This window comes from Eschrichtius robustus, chromosome 16, assembly GCF_028021215.1.
Source record: "Eschrichtius robustus isolate mEscRob2 chromosome 16, mEscRob2.pri, whole genome shotgun sequence".
NCBI classification, from domain to species: Eukaryota; Metazoa; Chordata; class Mammalia; order Artiodactyla; family Eschrichtiidae; genus Eschrichtius; species Eschrichtius robustus.
The window spans coordinates 3532472-3549997 of record NC_090839.1 but is presented as its reverse complement, the minus strand read 5'-3'; the positions used below and the strand labels follow the sequence as shown (position 1 = coordinate 3549997).

General features: G+C 41.2%; 1 protein-coding gene across 1 annotated transcript in view; it reads right to left on the bottom strand.

Annotated features, from left to right (window-relative positions):
- Positions 1-17526, bottom strand: part of CDH26 (cadherin 26) — a 70323-nt gene that overhangs the window by 25695 nt on the left and 27102 nt on the right. The window contains 6 exon segments of the mRNA XM_068566050.1: positions 2580-2747; positions 2749-2847; positions 4407-4591; positions 6182-6307; positions 6505-6670; positions 8217-8368. Of these exon segments, the coding sequence (XP_068422151.1) occupies positions 2580-2747; positions 2749-2847; positions 4407-4591; positions 6182-6307; positions 6505-6670; positions 8217-8368 (896 nt within the window).

The following is a 17526-nucleotide window of genomic DNA, read 5'->3' as shown; positions in this document are numbered from 1 at the left end:
CAGATAATTCGGGTTGTTAGCTTAATCTCTTGATATTTAAATGATGGCAGCTTTATTATTTTTTTCTTTTTTTATTACAGTGAAATACACATAACATAAAATTTACCACCTTAACCATTTTTAAGTGTGCATTTCAGTGGTATTAAATAATTCACATTGCTGTGCAACCATCACCACCATCCATTCCCATAGCTCTTTTAATCTTGTAAAACTGAAGCTCTGTACCTATTAAACAATAACTCTCCATTTCCCCTCCTGCCAGCCCCTAGAAATTGGCATTATATTTTCTGTCTTTATGACTTTTGACTACTCTAAGTACCTCCTATAAGTGGAATCACACAGAATTTTTCTTTCTGTGATGGGCACATTTCACTTAGCACAATATCCTTAAGGTTCATCCATGTTGTAGCATGTTGCAGAATTCCCTTCCTTTTTAAGGCTGAATAATACTCCATTGCACGTATAGAGAACATTTTGCTTAACCATTCATCCATCAGTGGACCCTTAGGTTGCTTCCACGTTTTAACTATTGTGAATAATGCTGCTATCAGTGTGGGTGTACAAATAACTCTTTGAGACCCTGTTTTCAGTTCTTTTCGGTATATACCCAGAAGTGGAATTGCTGGCTCATACGATAATTCTATTTTTAATTTTTGAGGAACTGCCATACTGTTTTTCACAGAGGCTGTACCATTTTACATTCTCATCAGTGGTGCACAAGGGTATCAATTGCTTCACGTTCTCCCCAACAGTTGTTTTCTGTTTTTCTTATGGTAGCCATTCTCCTGGGTATGAAGTGGTATCTCACTGTAGTTTTGATTTGCATTTCCCTGATGATTAGTGATGTTGAGCATCTTTCATATGCTTATTGGCCACTTGTATATCTTCTTTGGAGACATGTCTATTCAAGTTTTTTGCCCTTTTTTGAATCACGGGTTTTGTTGTTGTTCTTGTTCTTGTTGAGTTTTGGAAGTTCTCTGTATTTTCTGCATATTAATCCCCTATCAGATATATGACTTGCCAATATTTTCTCCCATTCTGGCTTTGTACTCTGTGGATAGTGTCTTTTGGTGCACAAAATGTTTCCATTTTCATGAAGTCTGATTTGACTATCTTTTCTTTTGTTATCCGTGCCGTTGGTGTCATATCCAAGAAATCGTTGCCAAATTCAGTGTTTGAAGTTTTGTCCTATGTTTTCGTCTAAGAGTTGTCTTATTTTAGGTCTTACATTTAGGTCCTTGATCCATTTTGAGTTAATTTTTGTATATGGTGTTAGGTTACCTGTTTGTGTCTTTGGATCTCAAGAAAGCCTCTTGAAGACAACATAGAGTCAGATCATGTGTTTTATCCATTCTACCAATCTCGGTCCTTTGATTGGAGAGTTTAATCTTTATATATATAAAGTAATTACTGATAAGAAGGGAATTAACTTCTGTTAATTTTTTGCCCACCCCGGCTCCCACAAGCAGTGTGCACAATTCCAGGGACATGTGCACAGCTGTCTTCCGTGGGGCTGGAGGTGGGGAAGGGTAGCCGCTGGGGAAGGTACTGTGCTAAGAGCTGAAATGGACCAAAATTAACCACAGTTTACAGTTTGCCTTCCCCTGGAAGGTGCAAGCCTTCAACAGATTCCTGAGTTCCAAAATAGGTACATCAGACAGATTCTGCCAGCGCAATTGTCTGGATGGGGAGAGAGACTCCTGGTGCTTCCCACTCTGCCACCTTCTTGGGGATTATGGAAACTTTGTTTTTAAAAACAAAACACTAAGCAACCCAAGTGTCCATCAAGGGATGAATAGATAAAGTGTGGTATATACATATAATGGAATATTACTCAGCTTTAAAAGGAAGGAAATTCTGGGGCACATGCTAGAACATGGGTAAAACTTGAGGACATTATGCTAAGTGAAATATGCCATCACAAAAGGACAAATCCTGTGTGATCCCATTTATATGACATAATTAGAGCAGTCACATTCATAGAGACAGAACATTGAATGTAGTGCCAGGTCCTGGGGGTGGGGGGAACGGGAAGTTATTGCTTTCTGGGGGCAGAGTTTTAGTTCAGGAAGATGAAAAGAGACGGATGGAAAGATTTTGCAGCTGGACAGTGGTGAGGGTACACTGTGAAGTACAATCTGAATGTACTTAATGTTCCCGAACTACACATCTGAAAATGCTGATAGTGGTAAACTTTACATACATTTTACCACAATGAAAAAGAAAACACTTCTGTTGCCCAGAAGCCAGAGGGCTGCCAGTTTAGAACCTTTGATAAAGGGGAACTAGAAATACATAACACATTCTTTTAATACAAGAAAAAACAGTAAAAGAATTTTGTGCTAAATGCGAAGGAAATGGACAAGTGGATTCCACCTTTGGGGGTCAGAGACCGCTATAGAAACAAGAAGGCATTGAACCTGGGGAAGGTGTGTTCTGGGGTGGCTTCCGGTATTTTCATAACTGGAATGGAGCCGTCCTCAGGAGCACATGAAAGGAGCTAATTTCCAACAGGAATCCTCTGGGGCATGTGGCTAATTCTGCATAACCCGCCACCCGTCCCGCTCCTGTCTCCCCACCTTATCCGGCTGGCAGTTCTGTCCGGATCCGTAGCATTAAAAATTCCCACCTGAGTGCCAGGCCCAGCGCCGTTGACTTCACTGACAATGAAGGTCCCGGGGTGGAAGGCGGGCGGGTCGTTGACGTTGGCCACCCGCACACTCACGGTGGTGCTGGCCGCAGCCTGCGGGGCCTCTGCAGCCGCCCCCTTCGCAGGAGAAGAGCGGCCCCTCGTTCTCCACGGCCACGACCAGGCTCCGCACTGGCTGAGTCTCACAGTCCAAAGGCGGCCGCCGCAGAGAGAAGATTGCATTAGCACCCGCAGCTCTGCTGGCCAGAGGAAGCCTGCTCAGCACGCGTGTCACTGCAAACCCAGCGCCTGTGGCTTTTGTGCTTCATTTATTATTTACATCGTCTTTGATAACGATCAAAAGACAGTCGTCAGCCCATTTTCAGATCATTTATGGAGTTCTTTTTCTCCCCTCCCCCCTCCTGGTTGAAAAGAGCCACCATCCATCAGAGGGTAATGAAAAATGCAACAAAAACCATAACCTAATAAAACATTAATGTGACAACTCTACTGCCAAAAAATTAGGGGAGCTTAGGGAAATACAGATATTAATGATCATAGCTATTCAGGGTACAAAGTGGTCAGTGACTTAAAAGGATTGAAAGACTTGGAATATTTGGGAAATTCAGCCCCAGGCATCCGGTGTAGAGAATCCACAGAGCCTTGCTATTCACAGGGTGGATGTGGCCCGTCGGCATCACCTGGGAGCTTGTTACACTGACAGGCAGAAACGGGCCCCACCCCAGACCTACTAACTCAGGTCTGCCTTTGAACCTGACCCCCAGGTTGACTCACCTGCACTGCACCAGAGGCACTGGTCATTCTAGGGTCTACTGAGGGCAATTAAGACTAAAGGCACTGGAGTCAGACTGCCCCAGTTTGAACTGCTATTCCAGCTGTGTGACTTCCTGAAAACAACCCAACCTCTCTGGGCTTCGGTTTCCTTATCAGTAAATGAGATAATAATACTTTACTGCAGGGCCAACTCTCCACTAGGCACAGCAGGCAAACTGCCAGGAGCCCACAATATTTTTACGGGTCCGTGCAAACGTTCTAATTTCTTTCAAACCCAGGAGGAAAAACAATGAACTCATAGGGTTAGAGAAAATATTTTAAGTGCTTTTATCACAACAGGAAAAAAAAAATGTTAGGGACTATATAAATCTATTAAATTTTGTCTAAAACAAAAAAATTTAATGTTGGAGTAATGTCATATCAAAAATAATCTTTAAGGGACTTCCCTGGTGGCACAGTGGTTAGGAGTCCGTCTGCCAATGCAGGGGACATGCGTTTCAGCCCTGGTCCGGGAAGGGCTCGAACATGCCCTGGTCCACATGCCACGGAGCAACTAAGCCTGTGCGCCACAACTACTGAGCCTGCGTGCCACAACTACTGCAGCCCGTGCCTAGAGCCCATGCTCTGCAACAAAAGAAGCCGCTGCAATGAGAAGCCCATGCACCGCAACGAAGAGTAGCCCCTGCTCACCGCAACTAGAGAAAGCCCGCGCGCAGCAACGAAGACCAAGCGCAGCCAAAAATAAATTAATTTAAAAAATTAGAAAAAATTTTTAATATTGATATGTATAATTTTGGCGGGAGGAGCCATGAAGGCAAAAGGGCTGAGGGTCCATGGCAGAAACCATTGTGCAGCCCTGCCTTCCTCACTGGCCATGGGGGTCGGAACACAGATCATCACCACTGTTGGCGCCTATTTCATTGTCAGGAATCCTACAGAAAGGGCCGCAACATCCACAGCTACCTGCGGGGATGCATTTACCTTGGTAACATTTAAAATCCCTTCATTGGTCTCAGGATCAGTCAAAATGTCAAAGTGTCCCTCTTCATTGCCATTTAATATATTGAACTTCACTCTCCATGCTGACGTAAATGGAGAATCACCATATTGGACCTCAAGACATAACATGCCCTGGCTGGCTCGGCCTTCCACCATCTAAATGGTATACTGACAGAAGCAATCATCATTTCAGTGTCATGGAGAAAAAGAAACGCAACTGAAAAAGAAAAAAAAGAAAGAAGAAAGAAAACATAGGCCTTGGAGACAACAACCTGGATATTTCTCTTGTGATTGAACTTGACCCCTAAGGATCTGAAACTCTGCCTGTTACAGCAGAACGAGCATCAGTAACAAACATCTCCTCCCTGCTCCCTGTGACTTGGTGTCTGAATAACTGAATAGCTGAGTAACTTTAAAAGCACCCTTCAATTCAACGTGATGCACTACTTTTTAAAGAATTTTTAAAGTAATAATACATACCTTAGTTTATGCTGCCTAAAAAAAATCTAACTCTTCTCCTAAAATAGAGCTCTTATGATTATTTCAATTAAGATGATCATTTTTCTAACATATAATAGGTCTTTCAAATAGCTCCTTATTCAACACTTTTGGTGACAAGATAATTTCTCTAGATGAGCACATCAGAATAACAGCGTATATTTTTTCCAGCCCTACTTTTGGGAGAACAGCTTTTTACTAAGCCAGAGAAGGATTTTGAAACAAGACTCAAACATAATAAATATGTTTCAGTTATTATATACTGTTAGGTGAGGTGCTTTCATTGAAAACATTTCAACTTTGGTCTATACAATTAATTTTTTTAAATGACAGTTTAAAAAAATAATTGTAGCATTTACTTATTCAACAAAGGCTACTGTGTACCAGATCCTGGTTTAGGTGCCGTGAACAAGACAGCAAAAATCCCATCACCAGGGAGCTCATAGGGAAGAATGAAAAATTAAGAAATTGAAAGTAGATCATGACTGGTTTTTATTTTCTCTCTTAGCAATCTTCCGTATTTTAAGTGGTATGGTGTTTCCAAACTGATGGGAACAGTGGGTGCCAACACTTTCTTCAAGCCTGAGGACCTAGTAGCATGTGAAATCCTGTGTGGAACCCAATATATATAAATCAGGTGAGCTGGGAAAAGCCAGGCCCGAACCCACCTGCCCATCTTTCCTATTTCAGAGCTCTGAACATTGTGTGCAAAGCTCAGGCCCAGACTTCTCACCCAGGGCCAGTTCTGCAAGGTCTGCAGATATTTTCAGTTGTCACAACCGGGGGTGCTACTGGCATCCAGTGGGTAGAGGTCAGGTATGCTGCTCAGCACCCTACAATTCACTGGGCAGCCTCCCCTCCCCTCCCCCGTACCCTTCCCCCAGCCCCAAATGTCAACAGTGTGGAAACTGAGAACCCCTGACGTGGATGGAGCAGGGATCCTCTGTCCTCCCCGAGCCTCGGTTCTCTTACCTGCAGAATGGAAATCACGCAGCAGCTCCAACCAGTAAGAACCTAAGGATCCATGTAAATGCTCTGAACACAGTTTCTGGCACAAAATAGTAAAAATGTAAGCTCACGTGACTGTTATTAACTGGTTCTCTATCAATATAGTTGACATCTTGATTCTAATTTATGTTATTTTGGAGCATGGCACACATCTTGGGTGATACGGGGAATTCCCTCAGCAAAACCAAGCCTAGGACGTGGAGGTCATCCGTGTGGGGACTTAGAAGCGGAGGCCGCGCAGGCGCCTTACACTGTCCCGGCTGAACGTGGCATGTGGTTGTCGCCGTCTCACACACGTATGTGAACCGTGGCCGTGGATGACAACGGTGGTCCTCCACAATCCTCTGCTCTGATTACTAATGCGAGCCGAGGAGCAGTCTAAGTGGAGAGGAAAAGGAAAGTCAAGCCCTTCAGACACAGGAAAGGGGAACATTAATACAGAAATATTCCACTTTAGCAATTTCCGTAGCCAGTCTAGCCACAGAGGGTTTCTCACTGCAAACGTAAACCCTAAGTCTGGGGCTCAGAGAGCGAGAACCCATTTCATTTTTCCAAAACAATAAAGTGCGCATAACCTCGTAACCTAAGCACCCTGACAGTCGTATTTCTCCACTAATACGGTCAATCCAGAAAGCACTTCTTCTCAGTAACGGTGTTTGGGAAACAAGGAAGTAAAGGACATGAGAATTTGGAGTATTTTCTTGATCCAAATCCACTGTTAACATCTGAAGAATAGGTTGACTTGGAAAGAATTTTTTAAATTGTTACCGTCGGCCAAAGGCAGCCTATCAAACCAGTAGGAGGATGATTCTTTGCTAAATGGCGTTGAGTGGATTAAATACTTAAATACAAAGTCAAGCTGTAGACATACTAGACAAAATAAAGACGGATAAATAGTCATAAGGTCAAGAAGCACTTTCTTCATGATTGCAAATGTAGCAGGCTTAAAGGGCAAAACTGGTATATCGATTTTTAAAAGTGTGGCAAAAAAAAACTATAAACGAAATTTAAAAGGAAATGATAAACCAGGAAAACATATTTGAAATATATATTGGCAGATAGAGACATACACATTGTTAATGTATAAGTAGAAAAGTGACAATCACACCAGCAGGAATGGACAAAGAAAAGAACAAGCAACTGATAAAAGAAATAAAAATGGCCAAGAAAGCTATCGTGTGTTCAAGCACTTAATAATCAGAGATGAACAGTACACTGACCCCTCTCATATGTTGCTGGGAGACGGATAAATTGCAACACTTAAGTTGTGTGTGCAGTTTGAACCAACAATTCTACCTGTCTGAATTTGTGCTTAGTAAATGCTTGAATGGCACACACGTTTAGCTCAGATATGTTCACTGAAGCATGTTTTATAAAAACAGCAAAAGGTGGCAAAAAGTTTGGTTAAAAACCTTAAAGCATACCATAAAATAAAATATGACACAACAGGATGCTGTAGGAGAATACTGTTAGGTTACAAACAGCAAAATTGCATTTTTAAAGAGAAAATTCATAAATATGCACATATAAAAAATCATGCCCATATATTTATAAATATTTGATATATACATATACATTTTGTACTACCATAAGGATGAAAAAAAGCATGTAGATATACGAACACACATTTGTAATTATATGTATAAATCTGTGAATATATACACATATATAAATATAACATACCATGGGTATACACACACACACATATAAAATGCAAAGAAAAATATTGAAAGAATATAAACTAAAACATTAATTGTACTTACCTCTAACTGGTAGTATTAGAGATGCTTTCCATTTCAATCTTTTGGTTTCTTGGAATTTTCCAAATTTCCTAGAGACTGTTTTGCAAAATAAATAATGCTTTTGTGTTATTAAAATAGGTGCACATTTTAGTGAGGGTGGTTTGGATTTAAAGACTCACAGATTCATAGCTCAGAAATTTTAGATGCCATCTTGCGGCCATTTTACAGAAGAGAAATTCGCAGAGATATTCAGGATCCTACCACCCACCTCTGCTGCTTCTTCCCTCATTCATTTGGCTTTATTTTAGATTGATATTTATGTATCACCTCTTCCAACTGACAATTTTCACGTCATTTCATTGCCAATACAAAATGAGGCTTGCAGACCTCAAAGCATTTTGCTCTAATCCACACCCTGCAACATTTGGGATGTGAACAGGGAAAAGTCTCCCTGAAGACAGCTAGGACCAAGTGCCCTGTCACTATGCAAGCAGGAAAACCTTCATGGAACAGAGAGGACAGGAAGCCCCGAGGCCCCGCCGTGCACACCTGCAGTGTGGTTCTCCTTCACACTGATGTTAAATTCCTTCTCAGGGAACTGGGGTGCATGATCGTTCACATCGCTGATCCTGATGTTGAAAACCAAGGATTTATCTACAATTTGTCCTGTTAAGCGATTCGCAACATCAAAATAAACCTAGGAAGCGGAGAACCACATTAATGTTGTACAAACCGTTGATTAGATGACACTAACCCCATACCCGTCGGTGTAACTGTGTCCTGCATCTGTATCCTCACAGACTGAAAGTTCCTGAGGGCAGGGGTCACAGGCTCTCATTCACCCTGTGGCCCCAGGGATTGAGCACAGTGCTGGCACAGACCAGGTGCTCAACCAGCATCTGTAGAACAAATCAATGCACTGACTTGAAAAAATACTTCATTCGTTATTATTAGGTTCAAATCTCAATTTCTCCACTTGCGTCAACATAGGCAAGTTGTTATAAGTCTCAGTTCCTACATCCTATCAGTCTTCTGATGAGAAATGAACACACTAATGAATATTGGTGAAACATCACACAGAGCAGACAGTTAAAAGCTTTTGGGAAAGTGAACATTTAAAGTAACCAGGACTGGGAATTCCCTGGTGGTCCAGTGGTTAGGACTCGGCGCTTTCACTGCCATGGGCCTTGGTTCGATCCCTGGTCAGGGAATTAAGATCCTGAAAGCCGTGTGGTGTAGCCAATACATACATACATACATACATACATACATACATACATACATACATACATAAAGTAACTATGACAGCCATTGACATACAGTGAGTGGGTTCTTAAACGGTCACTGCTGTTACTTGTGTACTTGAATAAGGAAGGTCAATTCATCTCAAACATGCATGTGAGAAGTCTTTCCTTTTAGAAGGTCTCAAATCAATAATTTAAACTTCTATCATTAGTTTCTTAAGAAACTTTAAAAAAGGAGCAAATTAATCTTAAACAGAAAAAAGGAAGTAATAAAGATAAAAGCATATATCAATAAGATTGAAAACAGCAAAATCAATAACGTCAATAAAACCAAAAGTTGACTGCCTTCCCATATAAATCTTGGGATCAGCTTATGGATGTCTATAAAAATTCTGCTAATCTTTTGAATAGGCTTGCACTGAATTTAAATTTGAGAGAATTGTCATCTTAATAGTCAATCTTTCAATCCATAAACACACTACATCTTTTCATTCAATTAAGTCATCTTTGATTTCTTTCATCAGTGTTTTATAAAAGGTTTGAGTAAACACATCCTGCACATATTTTAGATTTATACGTATTTTAAATTTAATACCGAAGCACCTCATTTGTTTGGTGATATTGTAAATGATATTGTTTTAAAAATATTGATTTCCAATTATTGATAGCTGGTATATAGAAATACAATTAGTTTTATGTAGTAACTTTAAAATTGATTTTCATATGTTAAAAACAGGCAAAGGATTTGATCAGACACTTCTCCAAAGAAGCTATACAGATGGCAAATAATGCATCATTTGTCATTAGAGAAATCCAAATTAAAACCCCAATGTGATACCTCTACACAACTATTAGAATGGCTAAAATAAAAAACCTGACAAAGATGCAGAGCAATTGGAATTCTTACATATTGTTAGTGAGAATGGAAAATAGCTCAGTCATTCTGAAAAATAGTTTAGGAGTTTCTGATAATGTTAACATATGCTTTTCATGTGATCCAACAAGCCCACTCCTAGATATTTACCCAAAAGAAATAAAAACTTATGTTCACATGAAAATCTGTATGCTTTTAGCAGCTTTGTGAAAATTTTGCCAAAAATTGGAAAGTACTCAAGTGTCCATCAAATGATGAGTCGGTAAATTGTGGTACATCTGTAAAAGAAATACTAATCAGCAAAACAAAACAAAACAAACATAAAAACTATCGCTGCATGCAACAATATGGATGAATATCACCTGCATTACGCCAAGTGAAAAATTCATATTTAAAAAGTGACATTCCCTTCCCTGGTGGCGCAGTGGTTAAGAATCCACCTGCCAACGCAGGGAACACGGGTTTAATCCCTGGTCCGGGAAGATCCCACACGCCGCGGAGCAACTAAGCCCGTGCGCCACAACTACTGAGCCTGCGTGCCACATCTACTGAAGCCTGCGTGCCTAGAGCCCGTGCTCTACAACAAGAGAAGCCACCGCAGTGAGAAGCCCCTGCTCGCCGCAACTAGAGAAAGCCCGTGCAGAGCAATGAAGACTCAACGCAGCCAAAAATAAATAAATAAAAAGAAATAAATAAATTTATTAAAAAGTGACATTCCGTGTGATTCCATTTTACCTTCTAAACAAGGTAAAAATGTAGGGAACAGATCAGTGGCTTCCAGGGGTTAAGGGTTAGGGGAGGGTTTGATTATAAAGGAGAAGCATAAATAAATTTCAGGGGTAATGGAACTATTCTGCAGCTTGGTATATTAAATGTAAAATACTAAATGCTTTAATTAAAAAACAAAACTAGTCAGACAAAAACATAACTATGTGCTTCTTATAAGGAGATACACCTTAAATATAAGAATATGAAAAAGTTGAAAGTAAAAGGATATATATATATATATCCTCTATATATATGACCTTCTCTATATATTATCTTCTTTTGGTTAGTCTTTGAAGATAGATAGATAGATAGATAGATAGATAGATAGATAGATAGATAGATAGACTGATTTTCAAAGACTATCCAAAAGAATCTCATCTAGTTATCTAGCTACAGATACCAAACTTTAAGGCAAGAAGTCTTACTAGTCATCAATGGGGACATTTAAAAATCATAAAAGGCTCAATCTATGAGGAAGATATGATATAGCAATTCTAAATCTGCATGCACCCGATAACATAGTCTCAAAATATAAGCAGATAAGATTAACAAAACTAAAATGGCAAGCAGAGATTTTAACACATTCCTCTCAGATAGAACAAGCAGATAAAAACAGGTAATCAGTAAGGATATCAAGTATTTAAACAACATAATTAACTGACTTGATGTGATTGATGCCATAAATAGAACAATCTATCCAACACTGCAATATACACATTCATTTCAAGAGCACATTGACTCTTTACCAAAATTAATCATATGCTAGGATATAAAGCAAGTCTCAACTAATTTCAAAAAATTACAACCATATAGAGTATATTAAGCTAGAAATCATTAAGAAAGATAATTTACAACCCCAAATGTTTGGAAGTTAAGCAAAGCACTTCTAAATAATAAATGGGTCAAAGAAGAAATCACGTTGGAAATCAGAAAATATTTTGAACTGAATGGTAGTGAAAACACAATAAATCAAAATGCATTTTCCTCTCATCATTCAAACTTCAAACCCAGACTTTATATGCATATTTTGATTCTATAGAGGCTAGCAGGTCAATAAAAGCTTGCAAAATGATTGTTTACAGACAACCAATCATTTTTGTATTTGGCAATAAGGGATTTTTGAGATTTGCCCATGCCATGACTCCTAGGTCTCAAGTCCCTTGTTGAAAGCATGTTACCAAAAAACTTTTTTCCTGAATTATATTCTGCTTACACAAAATGCTGGGTGATATAAATGTGTGATTCTTTTATTTTGTGCATCAGAGGCTTGGGTGTAAGGAAATAACCAGAAGTCTTTCTAAATCTGACAGTGTGGTGGTGTACAAGTTTCTGCTTTGCTAGCTTCTTGGGAGATTTTGGAGTCTTGCAAAACTCACCTCATAGTGAATTGGATTGAAGAAGTATTTATGGAATGAAAAAGCAGAAAGGCAGTAACCTACACATTTGCCATTGACAAAGGAGCAAATGTGGTGAAGACTCCGTTGATTAAGGAGTCATGATTGCACAAGGCTTTGTTTATGTCCCTGATTTGTGCGCCGTAACAGAATGACCGCCAAAAGCAGAAAGACTGTGGGCCACGTCCACGTTCATCATTCTGCTTCAGCCAAAACACGCCTCTAGGAGATTCAGGAAATGCATCATCACCTACTTATACAAAACAGCCATTACATGTGAAAACAAACAAAAAGGCTGCCTGAACCACAACAAAAGCCTTGATTCTGTTTCTCCGCAAATAACAATACCACCTAGCACTGACTAATGTTTGCTTGCAGGAAAGGGCATTCTCTCGAACTGCTGAAGATGTAAGCAAACTGAAGCATCTTGAGAGAACAAGTGTTTCTCACGTGATCCCTGCTGCAAAGATCCTCCCATCATTCTGCTCTGAGCAGGTGCTAAAATCGGTGTGCGTGCATGTGTGCCTGTGTGCCTATGTTCCTGTATGCAGTGAAAGCTGAGATGCCAGTGGGAATCCCCAGGTCACTCTGTTTCCTTGAAAGCCAGTTACACCCTGTCATTACCATATTTTTTGCAAATGATTATGTGAAGCTGTAAGGACACACAAAATATTAGATATAAAAATATATAAGCAAAGGCAACAATCTTAAGTCCACTTCTGAGAGCATCTTCTTCAAGTGGTTCATCTGGGGGGATGGACCATGAGACTGCATCAGCACCAATGACCAGCTCTTGAAGACCAAGGTTTTAAGGGAAGAGGCACCATTGTCTTAGTCATTTACCTTTAGGGCAGAGGAAACAGCTAAGGACTCAGTGACCACATCGGAGGGAGCCAACAATGGCCCTGCTCCTCCACGTGAGCAGTTCTCTAGGATCACAAATGTACCTGTCGGGTCAGTGCAGGCCGATTTAGACACTGTGAAGAGAAATTATTGTTCTTGCACTAGGTCAAAATGTTTAAATTGAATCCTTAATTTTCGTAGAATTGTAATAACTTTTGAGCTTATGTATGCTGACAGCATATAGTAAAAATGCTTGGAAAGACATAGATGTAAGGTGATCACTTCTGTGGAATCAGACCAGAGTGGAAAGTTGGGGGTGAGGGAGAGGTTTTTAATGACTATTCCATTAAAGTAAATAAATAAATAAAATCTTATGGAATTTAAAATTCCATAAGAAGTCTTTACTAATTTTACACCTAAAAAGTACGATAAGCAAGAGGAATTCTTGTTCATTGATGGTGGGAATGCAAAGTGGTGCAGCCACTTTGGAAGACAGTTTGGCAGTTTCTTACAAAACTAAACTTACTCTTACCATATGATCCAACAATCCTGTGCAATGGCATTTATGCAAAGGAGTTGAACACTTATGTCCACACAAAAACCTGCACACAGATGTTTAAAGCAGCTTTATTCATAATCATCAAAACTTGGAAGCAACCAAGATGCCCTTGGGTAGGTGGAGGGATAAACAAACAGTGGTCCATCCACAGTATTCCCCAGTGGAATATTATTCAGCAATGAAAAGATATGGAGGGGGCTTCCACGGTGGCACAGTGGTTGAGAGTCCTCCTGCCAATGCAGGGGACACAGGTTCGATTCCTGGTCTGGGAAGATCCCACATGCTGCAGAGCAACTAAGCCCGTGAGCCACAACTACTGAGCCTGTGCTCTAGAGCCCATGAGCCACAACCACTGAGTCCACATGCCACAACTACTGAAGCCCACGTGCCTAGAGCCCGTGCTCCGCAACGAGAAGCCACCACAGTAAGAAGCCCACGCGCCACAACAAAGAGTAGCCCCCACTTGCGGCAACTAGAGAAAGCCCGCGCGCAGCAACGAAGACCCAACACAGCCAAAAATAAATAAATAAATAAATAAATAAATAAATAAATAAATTTATTAGGGGGAAAAAAAAAAGTAAAGACATGAAGGAAGCATCAGTGCACATGGCTAAGTGAAAGAAGGCAACCTGAAAAGGCTACAGACTGTATGATTCCAACTATATGGCACTCTAGAAAAGGCAAAACTATGCAGACAATAAAAGGATCAGGGGTTGCCGAGGGCTCAGAGGGGAGGAAGGGATGAATAGATGGAGCACAGAGGAAGTTTAGGTCAATGAAGCTATGATACTAGCAGGGTGGATACATGTCACTAAACACCGTCCAAACGCATAGAATGTACAAAACAAAGAGTGAATCCCCATGTAAACTATGGGTTTTAGTTAATAATAATGTATGATATTAGCCCATCGATTGTAACAAGTGTACTCCGCTAATGCAAGATGTTAATAATAGAGGGAACTGTGGGATGAGTGGGAAAGTGAGGGGCTATATAGGAACTCTGTACTCTCCAATCTATTTTTATGTAACACTAAAATGGCTCTAAGAAATAAAATCTATTAAATTTTAAAAAGGATCCCTACTTGTAAAATAAGGCATGGGCAACCATATATATATATATATATATATATATATATATATATATATATATATATATATATATATATATATATATATAGTCAGTCTACTTTGACTTGCTGCTGAATCTCTCATTGCTCTAGGATAAATAGCGATTTTATTTGTTGAAGGCTGAAAAGATTTCAGGGAGTCCACAGACAGGCAGAAGAAGCACTGAGGAGCTCTCAAGGCAGACGACCCCTTACAGTGGGAATGTTGGTCCCTCAAGGGGCCTCCGGTTGCCAGGTACAGAGCCCTGCTTGGGGATGTTGAGTAAGTACGGGGTTTATTCCCAGAGAAGAAGCTTCAGTGAAGCCCAGGGAGGGAGGACTCACCCGGGGACTGGCTGAGCCCTTGAATAGATCAACTCCTTTCTTCTTTCACAAGTCCTGGAGGGAGACCCCCTTGTCACCCTGCTCTGCACCATATGAGAGGTTCCCTGGCTGGCAGGCTCTGAGCCTGGAAGCAGAGCAGCCCAGATTCAAGTCCCGGTAGGTGTCAACTTGACTGTGCCACCAGCCAGTCGTCTCTTCCCTCTGTGGCCCCAGAGTCCAGAGCAGGCTGCTTCAGCAGGCAGGTGTCTTAGGGCCTTGGCAGCTTCAGGCAGCCATCTTCCCACCCCTCTTTTGCTCACAGCTCACACGGTCTCCTTTACTTTGCTGTATGTGCCTCCTTGGGCTTCTTCCCCAGCAGACTTGCTGCCCTCTCATCGGCAGCCACCACAGTGGTCCCACTCGGCATCATAAGATGCTGGCCTGGGCCCCGGGTCTTCTCCTATTCAGCTCTCTCCTCTCTCCCTACGAGACAAAGGATGCGGTGAGGCTGCTAGTACTGAACTCATCTGCCTCAGGGACTCCAACATACATTTTTAAATTTTTGTGCAAGCAAATTGGCTTTCTCAAAAGCAGCATTTTCACGTGCTCCTCCATAATTTATGACTGTGCTGCAATGCTCTGCTCCTTAATCACCCTGACTTCTGGCTCTAAATCTGTGTCAACTGTAATCCTTCCACTTAAAAACAGGAACCACATGTTTGTTTTATGTTTATTATTCTATATTCCATTTATTATCCTAAAAGCTACATCTGAGACCTTTAGTTCTGTAAGATGCCTGAGAGGCCTATGTGCTATTTATTCTTTGGCAAGATGCTAAGAATTTCCGGGGGACTCAGAATCACAATGGAAAAAGGGAATGTCATGGATATTTTCTGCACTTGTAAGGGGCTTCCAGCCTTTTGTTATAGCCTTGAGACTTATATCCTTGGATAACCACACCACAGGGCATTGACATGATGGCTACTTGAAATTACATGTACAAGATCGTTCCTCGTAGACACGAATGAGCATATAGAAACATCTTAAATGCCAAACACAATCACATCTATGCATAGGTTATAAGTAGGTAAAGATGACTGTGTTGAGATAAAGATCCACAAATGATTGTTACAAGGAAGATAAAAAGGTGATTTTCTCGAGTGTATTTGTATCTTATGAAATTGAGCGTATTTTGATATAAACAGATAAGATTCCTACACAGAAAGAAGACTTTTCCCCTCTCCAACTCTGCCTTCGATTTTTCAGCAATTCTTGACTGGTGCTACTGCTTTCTTGTAGATTTCTTGTGGGATGAACAGGAAATTATCTCCCCCTGCCACTGCCGCCTTCCGAACACAGGTTTTTAAAGGTTTTAGTCAGTTTTAGTGACTCCTTTGCTATCTTCAAGGGTAAAGCAGTGCTACTACAACTGTCTTTTTGCCAATACGTTAGGTAGGGTTACTTAATTTTTAATAACATCCTCTCCTTATGGACAGCCAAAAAGCCATAGTAAGCATTCTTACAGAAGCAGATGGTTAAGCTAGGACACTCGGTTTGTGTACTGTGCCTGTGACACTCTGCTTATCCCACTTCCATAGTTGGTAATCCTCATCAGCCTGTTTCAAATCTTCCTAACTAGTACGTTAACCCCTGTGGGTTAGTTTCCTGTGGCTGCTGCAACACACTGGGCACCTATGACGGGAGTGTATTCTCTTACAGCTCTGGGGGCCAGAGCCAAAACCAAGGTGTCTGTAGGGTTGGTTCATTCTGGGGGCTCTGCGGGACAATCTGCTCCAGGTCTCTCTCCTTACCTTCTGGTGGAGTCAGTGACCCTTGGTGTTCCTTGGCTTGTAGACACATTGCTCCCATCTCTGTCGCCAGCTTCCCACGGCCTTCTCATCTGTGTCTGTTTCTCTGTGTCCAAATCTCCCTCCCCATACAAGGATGCTGGTCACTGGACTAAGACCCACTCCGATCTGGTATAACCTCATCTTAATCTGATCACACCTGCAAAGACTCAAATAAGGTCACGTTCACTGGCACCAGGGTTAGGAGTTGAACATATCTTTTTGGAAGACACAGTTCAACCCTCAGCACTCTGGAAGTCTGCCACTACATTTTGCGGTTCTCATTCACTCATCCAGCATAATTAATTGGGAATCTACTGTGTGCAGAGGCCAATTCTTGACTCTGGGGCAATAAGAGCAAATAAGGCAGGGTCTCTCCCTTCTTAGAAATTCCATTCTAATGGGGAAATTGACCATCATTAGAGAATCAAACAGGAAAGTAGGAAACGTGGGCCTGGGGATGCCAGATCTCCTAATTTTTCAGGACAAACTGGAATTTTGAGATTTTAGGTCAAATTTCCTTTTTTTAAAAAAAAAAAAAAAAAAATTAGAAATAAATTCGGTTTTTGAAAACCGTTAACCAAACAAAATGCTTTTGCTGGCCGGAATTTTATCCTTCTGACCGTGCCCATCTCCCTCATTTTATGGCTGTGGAAGTTGTGGCTCTGAGAGGGGAAGCAAGTTCCCCAGCTACAGAGCAGCAGGTGTAAGCGCTGGGCTGGAACCCGACACGCAGCCTCTAGTCAAGTAGCCTGTGCACAACCTCCATCTCCCTTCCCGGGAGCTCCAGGGGCCTCCCCCCGTGCCCACCCCAAGGTGGAGGGAACAGAAGAGGAATAGAAGCCGCTTCCTTCAGGCAGTGCTTCTCAGACTTCACTGCACTTAGGAATCGCTGG